Source organism: Calidris pugnax, unplaced genomic scaffold (genome assembly GCF_001431845.1).
Source record: "Calidris pugnax isolate Ruff unplaced genomic scaffold, ASM143184v1 scaffold28, whole genome shotgun sequence".
Classification (NCBI taxonomy): domain Eukaryota; kingdom Metazoa; phylum Chordata; class Aves; order Charadriiformes; family Scolopacidae; genus Calidris; species Calidris pugnax.
This window is the reverse complement of record NW_015090842.1, coordinates 19,259,924-19,280,230: the sequence shown is the minus strand read 5'-3', so window position 1 is coordinate 19,280,230 and position 20,307 is coordinate 19,259,924. Positions and strand designations below refer to the sequence as shown.

The following is a 20,307-nucleotide window of genomic DNA, read 5'->3' as shown; positions in this document are numbered from 1 at the left end:
AAATTCCTCCATGAGTTTAAGTAAGCCCTGCCTAATGTTACTTTCACAGTGCTGTGCTAATGCTGAGTCTAAAAGACTTCTCAGTTCACTGAAGCTCGGTGAAAATAGTGAATGGGAGAACGACGACTAGGGAAAAATGAAAATTTTGTAAACAGGCTTTCGTTAAACAGCAAAATAGATTAAAAGAAACTTCTGTGAAATCCTTAGAGTATTTTGAAATTAATTAACTTTTAATTCTTTTAATACTAATTTGTGGTTTTAAGTGTTCTATGTTACTGAAACCTGACATAGGAAAATTTCATTATTTGTTTTTTCAGATGTAGTAGAAAATAATTTAAACTATGTTTTTCTTACTTGCTTGAAGACCGTGGAGGACCGTGGAGGAAAAATTGAAGGCTGTACCTTAATAATTGAGATCTGTTTGGAAAAAAAACAGCACTGAGGGAATAGATTAGTCTCTGTATGTGCCAAATATGAAATTTACATGGAGATAATTGAGATTGCCCAACAAAATGTGCTTCGGAAATTGTGCTTCTCATATTTTTGTGATGTTTCTTGTGGAAATATAAGAAAATGGTTTAAGTTTTAGTAAAAAAAAATAACAGTCTATTCTATCTACTCTTCCTTCATATCACATACGAGTAGCCCTTTCCTGGCTGATCCATAAATTAAGAATAATGCTCTTACGGCTATTGCTACTTATGGCAAAGTTAATGAGACAAAAAGAATTGCTTGTAAAAAAAGCAAAACAATGTAGCCCTGGGGAATTACAGCTTTTGTGCTATGCATTTTGGTTCATGTTCCTAGGTGGTCTTGGTTATTTCCTTTCAACGTGTGGTTGTGAAAGCTTCGTTGCGTTACTCCTATCCCCTGACAGGAGTTCAGATGGAGAAATGAATCTGTTCACTGCACCCCCTGGACACCAAGAGGATGTGAACTAACTCAGGAAGGTTGAGAGCTACATAGGGTGGGTGCTCCTGCTTTGGGGCTATATTTTCGGTTGTCTGGTAGTCTTTAGGGTGGGCTCAAGACTGGCTTCTAGAGGCCCTTTCCACATGGGTGTCCGTCAGTCCTGCTCCAGAGACACCTGTCCCTGGGAGGCACATGTGCCACCGCTGGGGAGGCCACCGCAGAACCAGGGGCTGGCTGTCACTGTGAAGCTTTAGCTGCAAATAGTATCCACAACAAGCAGAACTTTCATTTCAGCTTTTAATTGACTGTCATAAGTAAATTCTTGGTACATAAGACTTTTCTTTATACTCTTTTTATGTGCATATTTGTCAGATTTTTATTTAAATAATCTTATACACAATATTGGAATAATCTGTTACATTAATGCACAGCTTAAAACAGATCTTATTTACACTGATCACAGAAAGACAGAGGAATGAGGACAAATACTTTACATTCACCATCTTTATCAGCATTTTAAGTATAGTTAACCAGCACACATCACACACATCCATATCCATATTTATAAGAAATGTAGTTGTTTCTAGTTACACACATGGGCATGTAGGTGTCTCCCTTTCAAAAAAAAAAAAAAAATCATTGAAATGCCATTTCCCCCAGATAACCAAAGACTTACAGAAAAAAAGGCAAATGGACCTGCAGATTGCACAATTAATGGAACCAGGCATGGAAATGTGGTGGCTGTTGGACACTTTTGGTCACTGGGGCACTTTGGAGAGTATTTTTATCAGTGGCAAGTTTTGAACTCCTATGAAAACCTATTCCTGAAAACTGCAATGTGATCTCTTGCTTTTGAAGTAGACCTACTGGACACTAACACATTTGGTTTAATGTTAAGTCATATAACAACACAAAATTGCAGCCAAAGGATGCTCTAGATTTTTTGGTGTTTTTAGAATATAAATTAAAAACACATGACTTCGTTTTATGAGATTAAGGCAGCAATGGAGAATATTGTGCTACAATGTGCATTAGCTGTAGATAATGTTCTATTCTCCTTTATCACATTTTTACATTTATCATCAAAGGCCAACATATTATTGAACTAGACTGGCTGACTACAAAATCTTATAATGGAGAAATAGGTCTTGTGTGATAACCTTGTTACATCAAAGTTGAATTTCTCGCCTTACAATATACACTTATATTCTATGAAAATTAAAAAAACTGTTAAAAGTATTAAAATATTTCCTATACAGAGGTACCCTTATCTAAGGTAAAGTCTAGTCACTGCTATAAAAAGGCATTAAAAATTAAGTAAAACACTGGTGTAAACCAAGTAAATGCTCACTATAAAGCTTTTATTTGTAAGGCAAATCTTCACCAGACCTATTAGAAGTTGTTTTCAAAAGGTACTATTTGGAGATTCTCCCTTTGCAACTGATATGACCCATAGCAAACAAAAGCTTGCAGATAGATTCACAGAGTGTACAACAAAAATTACAGACGCAGGTCACCTGCAAGTTTGAGGCCTCTTGGCAGTGACCAAGGAACAACGTGACACCTTTAAAACAGAGCCAGCTTAAGGCTTAGTAATTTTCTTAGTTCAGTGAATTTATCCTGTTCCCTTACTAAAGAAATTAAGCAACTTTTGTTTCATATGGTGGCTAAAGGAAAGGAGGAAAGCGAAGCACACAGGTGGCCCAGCCTTGCTCTCAGTGCTTAGGTAAAAAAGGCCCACTGTTCTCCACGTGAGAACTAAGGGCAGTAAGGGTTAACACGCGTGAAGGCTGCTGGACTTAAGCCCCTCAGTTTCTCCTCTTCTTGGCTCCATCCCAACCACTTGCACCTAGACACCTATGTGTTCTTCTAAGGAAGATTTTCACTGAATACAATTATGATATCTGTGTTACTTAGAGTCTTCTGGCTTTCTTTCTCTGCGGGTTCCTGCTAGGTTGGTCATACAGTGATTGCAATTTGTCTAAACATATTCCGTTTTTAAAGGGTGAAGGAACACTGATAAAATTCTGTCCTTAAAAGCAGCTATATTGTACTGTTCTGTTTTTCTGCTGGTTGAAATGTCTTTATTGGCCATCTAGTTCTCTATAATAGAGAATGCTTCTAAATTCAGTCTCGAGCAGGGAGCAGCACCACTGTACAATTAGTCATCAGCTGAGGATCTTGGTCTTACGTTGATTTAATTTTTATTAGGAACACTGTGAAAAAATATGAATTTTTTCAGCCTAGTAAAAGTTTCTCTGTGCATGGCATGGCTTTGAAGTCTTGTCATTCCCTAGCTAAGCTTAAGCAGGCAAAACCGAGTAATTGCTCATCTAATCACAGCTAAGGGACACGTGCACGCCTTGTTGGTCAGTCTGAGTGGTCTTGGCCGACTGTCAACAGAAACTCCTCTTTGAGAATATGGATTAGAGGGGAGCAAGTGCTTGGCGAAATGTTCCAGTTGAAGTCTGAGTTACAACAGACTGAAATGGTTGAACAAGTCAGAAACACTCAAACATGGATGTTTGAGATACAACTATTCCTTCTATATGATCCTCTCTGAAACTCAGTGATATGAGGTCACAGGCCTAACAGGGCTTAACTGAAGGATTACCCTCTGTGAATTAAGCTCGAAAATGTTTTTCAGACTGTTTTGCAGTATCCTGTACTAATGCACCATTAAGCTGGAATGTGACTGGCTTTCTCATGTACCAGCACACGTTAGTTCACTAAATGAAGACCTGTAATAACTCAGGTATCCAAGCAGCTCACAGATTCAGTCCTGTACGGTGATCTCTGGCCAGCTTTGCTTAAAATAGTCCATATTCTACACTCAGCTTGTATATTGAGATGAATCAAGTAAAGTCATCATGGAATTTGAAGGTTCTGTTTCTGACTTTCTAATAAACTGTTTACCTTCATGTTCTTACAACTCAACTTTCCACTGATTAGCTAGATCAGCCCACAGTTGCCAACAGGAACACTGCTACGAGTCAGAAGAAGGAAGACTTTTGAAAGAGTGCTTTCCTTCAGAGGAGACTTTCTGGAGGTGTTTCCAGAAGATCTATCTCCCTGTACTGCCAAGGCTCCAAACTTATTCAAGGGTCTAATCTAAAACATCACGTTGGCCTTTAAGGAGGTGGAGTTCTTGCACATGAGCTGCTTGATGAACCATAAATATTCTTAGCCCTGAGAAAATAAACTGTATTAGAATAAACATATCCAATTTTACTGCTCTGAGAGGGTCAGAGTGCCCACATAATTTCTGCAGGTACATCATATGCTGCCATTTGTTGAGCTGTGATAACTTTTATCTGAGTCCTTCAGGCACAGTTTAAAATGTTACACTGCAAGTAAAACATTTCTAAGTCTCATCTCTCTTGAAATTGCTGATCTTGGGTTTAAATTTGGTTGTTAGGAAAGAAATTCTTAAATGTTTGCTAATGCCTCATGAAACTTAATGAATTGGTCCAGGTTATGAAGGAAAGCTATCTACTCCCATAAAAGCAAGTATCTGCTAATTAGTGCTGTATGAACTGGAAGAACTGCAAATGAGACATTAAAAGCAAAAGAACTTTCTGTGTGGCCTCCTATAACCTAACCGTACAAAATAAACTTAATTCATGTCAAAACAATAGTGTAAGAAGTGGATGTATATACAAAATGTTTGGGCTTGACCTTTTTAAATAATAGCATTTAAATGGATTTTGCTGAGAAGAAACGACCAATTATATGGCATTTCCTCTGGGAAAATTACATACAACATACATTGCACGTGCAGTCAGGGAACATGTACAATGGTAACTACCAAGAATTTCTCTTAGATTCTATATTTAGAATATCATGTTTGACCCGGGTTTCCTGCAAGATCCCTCACTATGGTAAGAGGCCTTTCAAGTGGTGCCAAGGTGTATGCCTAGGGACACGACAGAACACAAGGAGGACTCACAAAAAAGATATGGTTCAAACAGGGGCCAAACACTAAACAGCACTAGTGCTTTTTGGACTGTTGCCTATGAAAGACTGACTGTCTCTCTACCCGAAATCTACACCTCTGGAGTTTTATAGAGCAGTACCAAGTACGTGAAGAATTATTCTGCTGAATGACAGCAGGAGTACAAAAAAAAGGGAAGATCTCTTTTCTCGGTGTGAACTAACTTTCTGTGAATTGATGGAGCAATATGGATCACAGGTGGGTCTTTTTCACTGACAGGAAGGAAGGTCGGAAGAGACATGTTAATGTATGACAGCTGCTTCCTTTATCAAATAAAAAAAGAAAAGGCTTTCAAGAAAATATTTTCTGGAACTGTCAAATGAGCTATTTAATTGCTTCACTCAATTCTTCCCACTGGCTTGTTACCAAAAATCCAACATAATTAGCAAGCAGATGATACTGCACCTTGAATGCGCTTGTATCAAAAATGTTCATCTTTTGGAAGTGGGCTGCCTACTCCCTCAGCATGTCCTTGCCATCCCACAGGGATATCTGGGAGAGCACCAGCCCCCAGAGCTGTTCTGTTCCCACAATAGGTGTAGCTGAGGGAAAGAGGGAGCTGCTTGGCTGAAAATTCAAGACTGAGTTAGAGGAAGACTTAGTTAGACCAGATGGGTGATAAGGACCTGACTGTGTGACTGATTTTTTTTTAATTTTTAAAGTACTGAAGGTTGAACTGAAGGGGCGTGAGTATCTTGGTAGCATTTGATATTTTCCATATTGAAAATCTATTAGCTCAAAGCAGGTGCCTAAGAAGGGCTGGGTGCCAGAGCTGTGGCTTCTTATTGAAATGTCTGTACCATATCACTGGAACGAGGAAAAGAACGTAACCTGGTCTTTGCAAAGGTGTTTGCCATTTGAACGGATGCTAGTTTGTTTCTAAGGGCATCATTTATTGTCCAAGAGGCGTGAGGTAGTTGATCATCTTATTCTGCGTGAAGAATTGAAGACATTGTTCTTCATCTCTGGGACAGAAGTTGTATTACTTTTGGGGAGACTTCCTTTGGGCAACATCTTGAACTTAAAGCCTAGCTGAGCAGGCATGCAATGTGTATTATCTTTCTTTCTCACCTGGGCTATTCTTGGTAATAAGATTCCCGCTTTCTCTGATTTGCCTATTTCTTCTGTATAGGTTGCAAGTCTGTAAAACCTCAGAACAAGATGGCAACAGTGCAATGGAGTCCTGAGCTATAAATACTATGCTGAACCTAAGAAATTATACACTAATAAAAATAATGTAGTAGGTAATTGCCTTGGGAGTTGGTATTAGAAGTACAATCAAACCCTAACACGCTGGGTAAAGCTGATTTCAGTCCCATGTTAAGATAACTTTGCTGCTATTTCAGTGCAGAGTGGTGATGAACTGCAACTTTTCCTGGTGAGGAGCTGTGTCACAAGTGCACATTGATGCAGGTTCTTAGCGTTTCCAATCATGAGCAAACCAAATAATGTGTAATGTGACGAGCTGTTAAAGCCCCCAAGAGTTTCAAAACTTGATAATTATATCTGTGCTAAGATATGCTAAGAAGCTTTTGAGCCATGCCAAGCCAGTGACTGAAGCAGCTGTATTATAGAAAAGTAAAATTTACAGCAATGAAAAGATTCTAATGTAGTTTAGCAAACAACAAAAACAGGATTAACTATGAAGTTTGTGGGATGGCTTTTCTATATTTTCACTGTTTGGCCTCTTCTGTAATTATAGAACTAGAGCTGCAACATTTGAAACTCCTTTATTATTGAAATATATTTAATAAAAGGGTTTAAACAGCTATTGGCCATCAGCTGGGCCAGAAAATATGACTTCCTTTATCATGAGAAGAAAGTATCCTTTTGGTTTAAAACCCTGTTTAAATAAAACTGCTATTTGTCACAGAGATTCTTTAAGAAAAGGACAATAACTGATACATTCCGAAGTATTGATTATGTTGGATGAAGAGGATAAATAAGGAGAGAAATTTCCCTTCCATTATTTTGAACAGAAATCAATGTTAAATGGAAAAGGATAAAATCAGTTAGGACTTTTAAATTCGGCTATTTATAAAAAGGAAAGAAAACCCTAAAAAAACCCTGTATTATAAATAAAAAAGCCCCATCCTTTTAAATGGTCTTTTTAAAAAGAGGCAGCACTACACAAATTTAAAAGAAAAGCTGAATTGAGCGTATAAAGGCAAAAAAAAAATAAATCAGAGGTAAGGTCTAGAGGTAAACTCTGGGCTGGATTTGGCTGAGAAGCCTCTGAAAATTACTCTAGATTTAGTGATAAATAACTACAAGAAATAACTCAAAGCTACCAAATCTAGTGATCACTGGGAAGATACTACAGTGATAAGTGACCACAGAATAAGAACAGCACCCAAATGCAGAGTTTGTTCTGTATCTTCTACTTTGCATAATGCTACCAGAGAGAAGAGCTGGAATAGGCTTAGAGAGCTGAGTATGCCTAAAATAGCCTTCTAAACTATTCAATGCAATCTTACTATGGTTTGGTAGGTGAATCCAGGTTAGATTATCATAAAAGCATGTTCACAGCAGGAGAATAAAGCCAAAGTGTGGTATTTTGGTGCCTCTAGCTAGATTATGTAATTCGAAGAATCATTCTTCCTATGTGTCTTACATTCTTTATTTGGAACAAAATCTATCAAAAAGATGAAAGTCTGTCTATGTGCATCTAACTTTCATACTTAGCTGAAAAAGTCTGTGGAGTATGGATCGTATGAGAAAGCCACTTTAGTTGCTGATATAAGGGAATATATTTTTAATGAAGTACAGTGGTAGTAGACTGTATTCTGTACTTAGCTGTAACAGGAATTCTGTTCCTGCTGCTCTTCAGCTTTTATAATTAAATTGGACAGAAAATGGCATGGACATCTACAGGTAGCAAAGACAACCTTCTTCACCAAGAGAAGAAACTAATAACAAACCACTGAAAATGAAGCACTGAGTCTTCACTTCAGAAGGATGCAAACTCATATCCCAAAGGATAGTATGGCAAGAAAGCTAATGACTTTAGTACATAGTTAAAGTTGCTCTTTCCTCATAATCGAGATGTATTCTTTCCTTAGATCTAAAAGTGTTCAGGTGTTGTTGGTTTCAAATAGGTCGTGGCACAAATATCTGAAGTAATTATTACTCTCAGAAAAGTTTCATTCACTTCTTCATGATAAAAGAGCATTTAACTTACGTTGATTGCTTTTTTTCCCTCTGCTCCCCCCTCCTCCACTTCTGCCAATAGCAAAACTCACAAGTTTTGGTCATGTAGGGATCTCATGGCACCAAAAGATATAAGGAAAATTAAATAGAGTCTTTAAGGATCGTTTGAAGCCAAGTAATAGAAGGGAGGCATTGAGAACAGAGAGCAGATGTCTTCCCTCAAAGAGTCAGTAGATAAGCTCTGAGCCAGCCTGGTCCAAGCATAATCGAGGGAGCTTTGAACTTGACTTTTCTGTATTCCCAGTTTAGCTTAACTTATTGGCTTTTTCCTCAACCTGTTGGTTGTCATATAGTTAGCCAGTGTTGAAGCTGTAAGGGAACAAAAGTAATTGTTTAATAACATTATTGATTCAAGTGATGATAGTGACAGATATTTTAAACACATTAGTTGACAAATCTGGAGTTACAAACAGGTTTCAAAACAACGTGCAGGTGAAAACTAAGTTTCTGGGGCTTCGGTTTGCAGTGAGAAGTGTGCTGTATATAAAGGCTATTTAGTCAGCTCTTAGTTCAGTTTCAAAATTCACAGCTGCCAAACATATGAAAAGAAAGTTGTTGTACTTGTTTGGTTATGGTACTCAGTGTCCTTTTTACAAACTTAAACATCATGAACAAAGCACTAACTATGCTTTAGTGATAACAAAGCTATTCCTAGCTGTTCGTTGAAGACAGCAAGAAATTAATATGCTCTAGTATTTAACATGGTTGGATGTATCATTAGGAATTTATTTCTGAGCGCAATCTTTTCTAATTTAAATGAAACTCATTTGCTTCCTTTTCGCCGTTACAGATTTGGGTTCAGAAGACCAGTACTGTGTAGGAATGGCTGTTTATAGCCCATTCACAGAGGAACTTCTGCCTCTGGAAAAATCAAGTTATTACTTACAGCTGGAACATTAAATCTTTGGACAACTGAGGGCAGGACTGAGGGAAAGAGAAGGCAGGAAGAGGTGCTGTGCTACTGCATATTCTTGGCCACATCAAATAAATTGTGGTAATAAAACAGGAAGCCTTTTCTTCCTGCTTTCATCCTGCATCCCATAAATCTACACTTGGATTATTTCCTTTAAAATTCAAAATTATACTTCAAACAGTATTTTTCTCCATATTTCTCCGTGTAAGCAAAAGGCAGATTTCTTTTTTCAATACCAACATACAGACCACCACTATAAAATCTGGGTCATGTTTTGAGGTGCTGCGCATAATTCTAGTTGCTTTCAACTTTGAAGACAGAAAGTGGTCCAGCATGAATGCTGATAAGTGTAACAAGCTTCATATTTGCATCCGTTTTATCTTCTACAAAAAGGACTTTGTTTCAATAAGCTCATTTTATTTGCTAAAAGGAAAGCAGTATTTGGAAACCTATAGCATAATTTCCATGGCTGCTTAAGGAGTCTCCAGCAGTGTTTTCAATCAACTGCAGGCCTGTGGGGAAAGCCTATTCCACATAACCTAGCACATTATTTCATCATGGATATTATGTCTAAGCCCTGACACTGGCTATTTATTCTGCTGTTTACTGCGTGTTGTGGTACATAATTTGAGTTTAGGAAGCATGACTTCAGATTGCTGTGCAATAACTGAGGGAGAGACTATGACTTGTTCAAATGCAGATGATAGCTGGGAAATACCTTCATCTCCAGCCTAAAATATGTCATTCAAGTGACCTGTAATATTGGGGGTTCTGCTTAGTCAAGGAAGGAAGGTGTCAAAAGCCTTCCAACAGAGCTGATGTATATGGTAGTGAGCCTCCTGCATCTTGTCATGCTGCCAAAAAGAAAAACAGAACCACAGACCTGCAAAGGTATCCACTGTGAGGAGACTGATGCAAACCTGTAGCTGTTGCTAAAGACAGGAGAGTGTTGGTACCAGGAGAGGAAGCACGGTGAAAGGAGTACAAACCTTAAATTGCCTGACATTTCCTTGGGCCACAAGTTGGTGCTCATTTTCGGGTGTGATGCAGTAAGCTAGTCTCTAAACCAGATGGGAAGAAGAAGAAGAAGAAGAAGTCAGTCATATGAAGTGGGATTATGTTTGTAATCCCCAATCTGTAATGAGGAAGTAGCATGAACTTCATTTAAAATGGTAACTTAAATCTTTAATATCACTGCATTATGTGCCTTTAACTTAATTATTGAGAGAACAAGCTTATTATAAGCCCCTTGATATTAGCCTTTAATATAAGAAGCAACAGTAGAGAGTTTATGCAAATACTAAGTTCAAATATTTAGCAAATGCATATGGAAAAGAACATCAGGAAGAAGTTGGTATCACAGGCCTTACATCCCCTAAAATCACACTTTTCTGTTAGTGCTGTCCCAGTGGGAGAGGAAGGAGGTACTGACTATTTCCCAGCTCATCTCCTTTGTCTACCCTGTGCTGGGCCATTTGGGATCATATATAGATTTTTGTTTATCCTGAACTTCCAACCAACTTAAGGAGTTCCCATTAGACTGAGTATACCTTTACCCATACCTGTAAGAGCCACAATTTAGGAATCATATCTTAGGATAGTTATTTGGATATAATTCAGTAGCCTTTCGCTGTATGTCTTACAAGGAGACTGCAGAGTTGCTGTCTACCAGGGCTGTGAAAGACAAACCAGAACATGCTAACACTTCAAAATGAAGGAGCAAATGTGGTTTTGGCCAAAGGCTTCTGCATCCCGATATGAGTAGACTTGTGCAAGACTGCAAAAGCCTGTTGGGCTGGTACAAATTATTTTTTTGACATGTAGGTGCTCCTAGAAAATGGGCTTGTAAACTCCCCAGGAGTGGAACAAAACAAAGGGCGCATTTTATAGAATCATAGAATGGTCCAGGCCGGAAGGGACCTCCCAAGGTCATCTAGTCCGACTCCCCCGCAGTCAGCAGGGACACCCCCAACCAGACCAACTAGACCAGGTTGCCCAAGGCCTCATCGAGCCTCACCTTGAATATCTCCAGGGATGGGGCCTCAACCACCTCCTTTGGTAACCTGTTCCAGTGTTCTACCACCCTCATAGTAAAGAATTTATTCCTAATATCCAATCTAAATCTGCTCTTCTCCAGCTTACAGCCGTTGCCCCTCGTCCTGTCACTGCAGGCCTTTGTAAACAGACTCTCCCCAGCCTTTCTGTAGGCCCCTTCAGGTACTGGAAGGCCGCTATTAGTTCTTCCTGGAGCCTCCTCTTCTCCAGGCTGAACAACCCCAGCTCCCTCAGCCTGTCCTCGTAGCAGAGGTGCTCCATCCCCCTGATCATCCTTGTGGCCCTCTGGATCTGCTCCATCAGGTCCCTGTCCTTCCTATACTGAGGGCTCCAGACCTGCACACAACACTCCAGGTGAGGTCTCACCAGAGCAGAGTAAAGTGGCAGAATCCCCTCTCTGGACCTGCTGGCAACACTTCTATTGATGCAGCCCAGGATGTGATTGGCCTTCTGGGCTGCAAGTGCCCACTGCCTGCTCATGTCCAGCTTCTCATCCATCAGCACCCCAAAGTCCCTTTCTTCAGGGCTGCTTTCTAATACCTCACCCCCTAGTCTGTATTTTGTTCCAGGAATGGAACAAAACAAATTGCTGGAAATGAGAGCTAGAAATTGTGCCCAGTGTTGAGGTGTTGGATGGAGCTGATGAAAACAGGGGAGGTGAAGAGGTTTCTCTCACCCACTTTGGGGTGACTTTCTGAGGTCATTCTGAACATTAAGTGAGGGGACGTTAACGTTTCAGAAACAAGGCATTTATCCCTTTGGGCTTGCCAGGTTGATTCGAGGGGAATGTACCCTCTCTAGGAGAAGGCTGAGATGCTATTTTTTGCTAAATTCTCTGTGTGGTGGTGTTCAGTGATTTGCCTAAGAGCGTCAATGTCTTCTACACAATTGAGTAACTCTAGCTGGAGGAAAGGAGACCAATAGAAATAGGTATAAAACAGAGTCTAGATGAGGTTATAAAATTATGACATGTGACAGGACAAAAATGGATGATGTATAGTCGTGAGGAGTCATACTTCTGAGCACTATTAAAGATTTTAAGACTATAGATAATTTACTATGACAGTCATGGTAAAATTAATATGATCAGTGAACTTTAACCCTGTGCTATTTTGAACTGATAAATAAAGTACAGGGGGGTGAATGTCAAGGAAATATAGCTGTGTTTTTTCCCATTGAAGCACGTTCTTTTAAATAGAATTAATATATTAATATTACACATAAACAAAGTTAAGAGAACACTATTAATGTTGTAATGTTAAACTGTTATTTTGCTGTTAGGCAAATAATTAGAGTAAGATGGTAACAAATTGTTTCGCCCTCGGTTTCTGCTTTATTCAGTGCACACATCAGGCATATTATACACGAAGTGGGTTTATGTAGTGCAAGATGGTGCTGTCTAGTATTCTCATTCTTTTAATGAAGTAGTTAAAAAGCAGCAGGCTAGATGAGACTGTAAGCGGTGCCTATATCAGAATTGTTTCTTGATTTCCAGATCTACTTCAGCACCTTGGTCTACCTTGAATATTAAGTTTCTTCAAGCATTCTGATATTAGTGATGAACACAACAGAAAGATCTGCAAAGATTCTAGAATGTTCAAATAATTCCAGTAAATAGAGGAGATGGATATGGATTTGACAGAGAAAATTAAATACAAAGTGGCTGCTGTTAAAGAGAGAATACTGGGCTAAATAGAGTTATTGCTGTGACCCAGCAAAGTATTTCTTCTGTCCTTTCCAGATGCTCATTAAATGAACAAGGCTCACCTGAACACAGGGATGGTTTGGGGGCGCATCCCACCCTCTCAGCATGTGGATATGTGTTTAGAGACTCTTACAATGCTAAGATAGGAGGGATCTGAGTTAACTTTGTACATGTAATGGTTCACAACAGTCTAGTGTACAGTGATAAAGCGTACCTTGGACTGACCTCTGTTTAGGTAGAGTCGTGTGAAGATGATAGCTCTGAGCTGAATATGAAGACACCATAATTTGTATTTTTTTTTTTTGTTAATAAGGAAAAAAATAATCTCGTCAATTGGATTAATTACTGGCACCAAAAATATTTTTTTCAGAATTATTACAGTGCTTTCTGGAAAGCTAATTTTTATCTAGAAACTCAAACAGCATGTAGTAATCCTACCTCAAAACTCCAGTCTGTCTGATGGTTGGATCCAAAAGGTCACTCATAAGTTTTGGGAGTAAGAGAAACAAACTGCCGTCTTAGATCCAGCCATTTCATTTCATAGCAACATTTAATGACATTTTATTAGCATTCCACTTACTTCTTTAAAGGTCCCACGCACGCTCATAAATTTATAGATAATATAGGCAGGCACAAGTATCATTGAAGACAATGCTATTCCCCAGCCAATTCGATTTGCCCAGAGAGGGAAGGTGTAGTCATCGTAGGTCAGAGGTTTGAAATTTATTATGCTGACTATCACGACAAACTAGGGAAGAAAGAATAAAATGAACTACAGTTTTGAGATGAAGAAATTATTTCATGTGTTTTATTAGGCAGACACTCTCAGGTATGTTTCAACCCAGCTTTACCATTTACCTTCATCCTATTTACTTTTCCCCTATAAATCAAGACTGTAATGTCCACATTGCCTTTTAGAAAATTGAGAAACTGTACAGCTGTAACAAAGCTGCCCAATGTCCCCTACCCAGTCATCATGGGATTTAAAATATATTGGTTCCTAGTAATTAAACTGATATGTTCCAAGTTTAGCACTTCCAGATGGAAAAAAGAATCTGTGCATTGTGCTGGCTGAAAGATGCATTACCTACAGATTCATTCTGACCCTTATGTTTATGGGCTTCAGCAGGAAGTTACTGGGCCCATTTCGCCAAGAAATCTTAAGCCACACAAAGGTTAGACTGACAATCACTTCACCTTTCTCTAGCTAACTTGCTAGATCTCTGCTTCTTGTAAAATTTAAATTTTCAATAATCTCCTAATGCACAAAAACTAATGATCCTTGGGGCAGCATTTTTCCCTTCTGTTTGAGTCAGCCTGTTTGAAGTGCTGCAGGATATAGTTCCATACAAGCTTCTTTAGAGAACAGTATTTGAAAGGATAATTAATACATGCTTGATAGGTGCTTACTGATGAATTGGGACCAGAAGCTTTTATATAAAAAAAAACAACAAGGGGAGCTGAAGGCTGTCATAAAAGCCTACCCAGTGTATCTTTGGAATACCAGTGCTGCTTTAAGAATGCACAGCTTTAATGCAAATAATAGTCTCCTAAAATCACAGCGAGGTCAAATTTCCATATTATTCCTCCTGACCTTTTGATTTACAAATATGCATGGGAAAAGGAACCAATATAATACTGTAGTTTAGTTCTGAGTCTAACCTTTACACAAAGCAACGGAATTCATACTCTGGGATTTTTTTTCCCCAAATGTAATGAAGCACTTGTTTTTCACCTCAAGCTGCTTACAAGGTATATTTAATGCATCTCCTCAGTGTTTCACATAGCTAATTACTGGGTGTAATTGCATATTAGCAACTAAGGTGTCATTCCACAATTTGGGGATCTTGCTATCATCCAATGAAAACTAAATTCTCACTAACAGTCTCTTATCCCTGGTTAGTTTATTTTCCCAACAGAATGATTTATGTTTAATATGCATAGGTGCTGTGGGGACAGGGAGAACACTGTCAAAGTGCTCTGTGTTCCCTAAGAAAAGCTGCTTTCTTTAAATCCTGTTCAAGTGAAGGAACAGAAGATGACCACAGCCACAATTAGCTTCTCTTTCACAATGGAAATGTATTACATAAAATATAACCAATACCACTGAGGAGGAAAAAGAATTAAATTGGAGCGTCTTCTCACCCTGACAACACCAGGTATAGCAATGCGTACCTTGCTCTTGGTGCCTACTCTATATTGTAGGAAGCAACATACTGAAATTCTTTTCATGATGAAATAATTATCAACACTCACCAGTAGAAAAGCAGGGCTAACAAATTTCCAGCACAATCTCCAGTAGAGACCTGGCTTGAAGCCCATCATTTGTTGGATATCTTCACTGAATCTGTCCACACCTAGAAGGGATGTGAACACCAGACTGGCATAAATCTAAACTGTTGCAAAGTTGCATACCCAAAACCATCTGCTTTTTCAGAAAGCAGACAATAATGACTTTCAAATCAGAAGGCACATATAACAACATTGATCTCTGAATGACTAGTTGTGTCTTTGACATCACTGTATCCAAGACAAAGGCCTGTGAGCACTTAAGGTCTGTTGCAAATAGCATTACCATTGAAAAGTGCCATTTCACAAACATCTAGAATTTAAGTTGTGAATGGGATACACACATTTTTAATAGTTGTGGATTATTGTGCCCTAATTGCTCAATACTATTATGAGTACACCAAAGCAGAACCCAGACCCTTACTCACACATACTGCTTACTGATAATTATGTAGACTCAAATGATTCTTAATTTATCAAAGGGTGCTTATTTGTTCCACTTAAAGGCATACTTTACTTATCTTCCAGTGTATACACTAAATACCGCAGATTGTTATATCTATGGCAAATGTAATTTCATCTTCTATCAGATTTCCAAGGAACTGGCTAGATGCTTCTGTTAGGTGTAAGTATGTACAAAGCTACAGTAGCTAGAAACAGGTGGCCTTTTTAGAGTATCCTGTGTGTTTTTGAAAATTATAATACCAACTAGAATTTTTTGAAATTGTTACCTCTGTATGCATCTAAATATCTACTAATGTAGCTCTTGTAGATACCTTAGAAGATACACGATCTGTTCGTGTGAGTAAAAACCAAGAGTAGTCAGAAATTTACTTGCTGCAGTAATTAAAACAGCAGAGGAAAACATGAAAATCATTAAATGAATCCATGGGTAACATATAAATCCTGATAATTATACCAGGAATACAGAATATGCATTTAGAAACATGGATGACTTGATTTCTTGATTATTATCAAAACCTTAATAGTAACATACAATACTTCTGTGTAAGACTTTGTATATTAGCATGCAAGAAGATAATACACAAGATTTCCACTGTCAGGAAAGATATGTAGCAGTATTCCATTAAAAACCACTCAAACATTAGGTACCTGCAGTGGGATTCGCTGCAGTGCAGAGGAAGGGAGGCACCAGAGCACAGTGTTTATCAAGTGACGTGATGGCCAGAGGGGAGAAGAGCTGTGAATACCCACTTCTCAGCCTGTAATGTTCCTTGAATCCATCTAGCATGTGTGCGTGTGTGTCTGTTAATACATGTGTTTCTTTAGTACTTATGCCAGTTGAAGCATTAAGGGCTATAAAACCAGTGTAAATAGCTGCAGTAGAAGTCTCTTCCCCCAGCCAATGCAGGAAGGAGGATCCTGTGACCTTGTTGACTCCCCTTCAGAAGCACCCTCTAGACAGTGACCTCAAAATCAGAATAGGTCATGCTGCAAGGGGAAAGCAAAAAATTCTGCTGTCCTGGGTTCCTCAGCACATACTGAATTCTGTAATGGTGAAGAAGGAAGAAATGGCACTTCAGTCAGTGCCTTTTAATTCCTTGTGGGTTTTACACAAATGTTACGAATTCTGTGTCTGAATGCCTTAGGAACAACTGCACAACTATAATGTGCTTTCTGTGAGTGGCACGAGCCTCATCTGGACACTTCTTTAAGTTGCCTAAAGAAGGCTTCATCCGCTTCCTGATCCTGATCTCTGTAACAATATTCCCCACAATGTCACTCTTGATGGCCTCTGCCCTGACCCAGAAGCACTCTGCCATCCTGTCATCCATTCATTACATTTGAGTTGCTCTTCTGCACATAAAGATGACACGTGTCTCCTGCTCCTGTCCTAATCAGCATGTATGTGTCTAATGCGGAACTGCAGGCTCTTGTCCAGGAGAAGACGAGGAAAGAGATAGGGTTTTTTTATGCAGTTCATCAATTGTTGGCATTGGGCACATTAAAATGAGGGGATAAAAAGGAATATAAAAGCCATTGTATGGCATTCATTTGCAAATCCTACAGAGCACAGAACAAGGTATCTGTTGATTAGCTATGGAGTGGAGTAACAGCAACTGTCCCTTTTTGTTCCTGTGTCTCCTTTATAACTCTGGAGCAATACTGATATTTGCTGGTGGTGACCTTCACCTGGTGGCAATGCTGGTCCCAAAGAAGGCCAGCTCTGCTAGTGTAAAAGCAACCAGAAGAGCAGGAAACTTTTCCCCACCACAACAGTGCAGTAAGCTCTCCAGGTTGGTTTGTCTGGTTTGAATTTCCATTTTGTGGAAATGTGTGCATTCCCACTATCACACTAGGCACACATCCATGCAAAAGCATCTGTGAGCAAAAGATGAGTTCCAGCAGACAGTACTTGGTTAATTTCTTCCCTTTTGCAAAATCAAAGAGTCAAACAATTTTTTTTTTTCAAATAAATGCACCTTTTGGTCTAAAATTTCAATCTAAGGGATCATTTTTGGAAATTAAATGAAAGCAATGAGATTAGAGGTGAGGATGGAGGTCATTGCTAGCTCATACTGAGCTTATTGTAGTCACGCAGGGAGATGTTCACATCAGAATCTGAGAAGGGATTTTCTTGCAAGTGAAACCAAAAAGCAGTTTTGTGTCAGTGGGAGAGGTATCTCAGTAGAGAATGTATCAGAGGGATGATACCAGGGTTGGAGAAGAGGAAATATGGTACCAAGCTTAGCAGTTATAACTAAAATACATCTGCATAGTAAAACAAACTAGCTCTGCCTTCTCTTACACATACCGGTGGCCTTTGCAAGAAGAAACTTCACAGTAAGTGGCCATAGGTATAATTTGAACTAAATTTCCACCTTTTTTTTGGTCTGTGGCAAAATGTCAGTGCTTGCCTTCAGGCTGGCTTAATATTCAGCTGGGTCATGAAGGCAACTGGGGTCTGTCAGAAAGAAGAGGTAGACAAGACCACGCCAGATTTAATCAGTTTACATAGCACCCGGGGCTGCAATAAGTTCTTTATAAAGCAACAGGTCATGCTGTCTCAGTAAAAACATCTGTCAGCTGCTTAAGACAGATGAGTAGATATTTTCCTGGTTATGGGGGGGCAGGAGGGAGAAAGGAAAGGATGATGAAGGACAGAAGGTGCCACAAACAAAATTTGACTAACCTTGTGATCTGTGAACAGCATACAAAGCCTAGCTATTGTAAAGTGCAGTAAAACCTATTTTAATATCAGCAGATAATAACTCGTCCTTACTAACTGAAGAATATTTTTATGGCTCTGCTCCCAAGCAAAGCTATGGTCCCTCTTCTGCATTCAGCTCTTTTCCAGGGATTACAGACAGTTGTCTGTGAAATCCAGTGCCTCCACTATTTTGAGACAGAACAACATATGAGCTGCTAGCTCCATGCTGATACAGGGTGATAGAATTAGTACGTTACAGCTAGAAACTGGTTCTTTAGTACATTGAACAGCTTTATGCATGAATGCCCCTCTTTCACCTCATTCCCTCATCAACAGTTTTTAACTGCAAGTGAGAATTTGTTCGACTAGAACAAATAGAGGAATATGGTGGCACAGCATGGATAGATAAATAAGTGACTGAAGGAGGTAAATGGCAGTAAGAATGATAATGTCTAAGAACCTTCTGAATCACACAATAACTATAAACACTGTTTCTGAATAGAAATGAAGATGACTTTCAGGGGAAGAACAATCTCACTGTGAATCTGGGCAGCTAGTTCAATACAGACTTCAATGGGAGACTTGCAGGCTGCTATGGCATTGAAACCAGGTAATAATGAAAAGAGGTGGGACCAAGCAAAAAGTATGATGTGAAAATTAAGAGGAGATGCGAAACAAAAACAAGAGCTCAAGAAACTTGATTAATCTTAGCACCAAGCAATTTCAGATGTAGCTGATAGCTTGGACTGTTGCAGTGAGATGACTTGTATAAGACCTAAGATGCAGAATCCTATTGCTTTACTTGGAGAAAATGAGATATTCCTTTTAGGTCCTTAGAATTTTACTAACCCTGTCTGTGACAAGATAAAGAACTGATAGCACTTTCCCCAGAAGAAAGTAAAAATCACTTTCACTGTTTTTCTAGCAAGATATGCCTAGTTCAGAGTAAATTATGACTTGTTTTGTTGTGCTTGATTTGGTGATTTAACAGCACTTTGTAATTTGTGCCCTCCTGGAGGTGGCATCTTTTTTCAGTAAATAAATTCCAGGCTATGAATTGCCCTACCTTCCTGTATGGATAGGGGAAATTTTGAACTCTGGGTCAGTAGCAGAACATAAAAAGTTCTCCTCTAGGTTGGCAGAGTAGGGAAAAAGGGAAATGTTTAAAACATTGTTTTCATATATTTGAAAACACCTCATCTATTAAATGCTGAATTAGGGATGGGGAGAACACTCGCATGCCAGACACTCTCTCATATAACCAGAGGTTTAGCAGGCTATATATAATAAAAAATTCAAGTATTTCTACTCCAAGCAATATTCAGTTTAACCTTTTGTTTCACTGCTTTGAGAGTAGTAAGACTTGACTTCCTCACTTATAGCAGAGGATTGGGTAAAAACCCAATTTCACCCCTTGGTGAAATCAGTCAATCATTAGACACTTCATGAGACTGTGAAGTTCCTGCAGGCTAAAGACAGAGCTCAGGCAGACTCAGTGTCCTGCTGTGCTGTCAAAATCAGTGTTGTGGTGGAAAGCACAACTTCAATTTGTTGAGTTTTCCCCAGTTAAGATTATCCGTAGGGGTTTAGTGCAGTGGACGTGGCTGTTTGCCCTCACTGTGGTCCTTTACACAGTGGGAAAGAAAAAAAAAATGTTTTTCTTCTTTCTTAAGAAACTTGTGTATCAAGTGTCTTGCTTTTTATTTATGTTACTTCAGGGAGGAGAGAAATATTAAAGACCAAACAAGGCCAGGGAAGTTACTGAATAAGCTGGGCACATCTTCTGAGACCTGACATAAATTGTGAGCTGTGTTTTTTTCAGGGTTCTGTTCTTCACTCTGGTTGGCACACAGTAACCCCAGCCTAGTGCCAGAGATCAGTGGAATGTTCCTAAAGCCTGCCATAATTGAGGATATGCCTGCCCATGGCAGGGGGGTTGGAACTAGATGATTTTAAGGTCCCTTCCAACCGAAACTATTCTATGATTCTATGATTCTATAAAGCAAATTACTACACCTTTCTTGTGGCATAAATTAGTATGAAGTGCTGGAAACAGT

General features: G+C 39.0%; 1 protein-coding gene across 1 annotated transcript in view; it reads right to left on the bottom strand.

Moving 5' to 3' along the window:
- Positions 1-1,195: 1,195 nt before the first annotated feature.
- SLC6A2 (solute carrier family 6 (neurotransmitter transporter), member 2) overlaps positions 1,196-20,307 on the bottom strand; it is a 60,921-nt gene continuing 41,809 nt past the window's right edge. Inside the window, exons 11-14 of the mRNA XM_014942168.1 lie at positions 15,046-15,146; positions 13,370-13,537; positions 10,019-10,090; positions 1,196-8,425 (exon numbers count right to left, since the gene is read on the bottom strand). Coding sequence (XP_014797654.1) covers positions 8,402-8,425; positions 10,019-10,090; positions 13,370-13,537; positions 15,046-15,146 — 365 coding nt within the window. The 3' untranslated portion in view covers positions 1,196-8,401. The remainder of the gene's footprint in view (positions 8,426-10,018; positions 10,091-13,369; positions 13,538-15,045; positions 15,147-20,307) is intronic.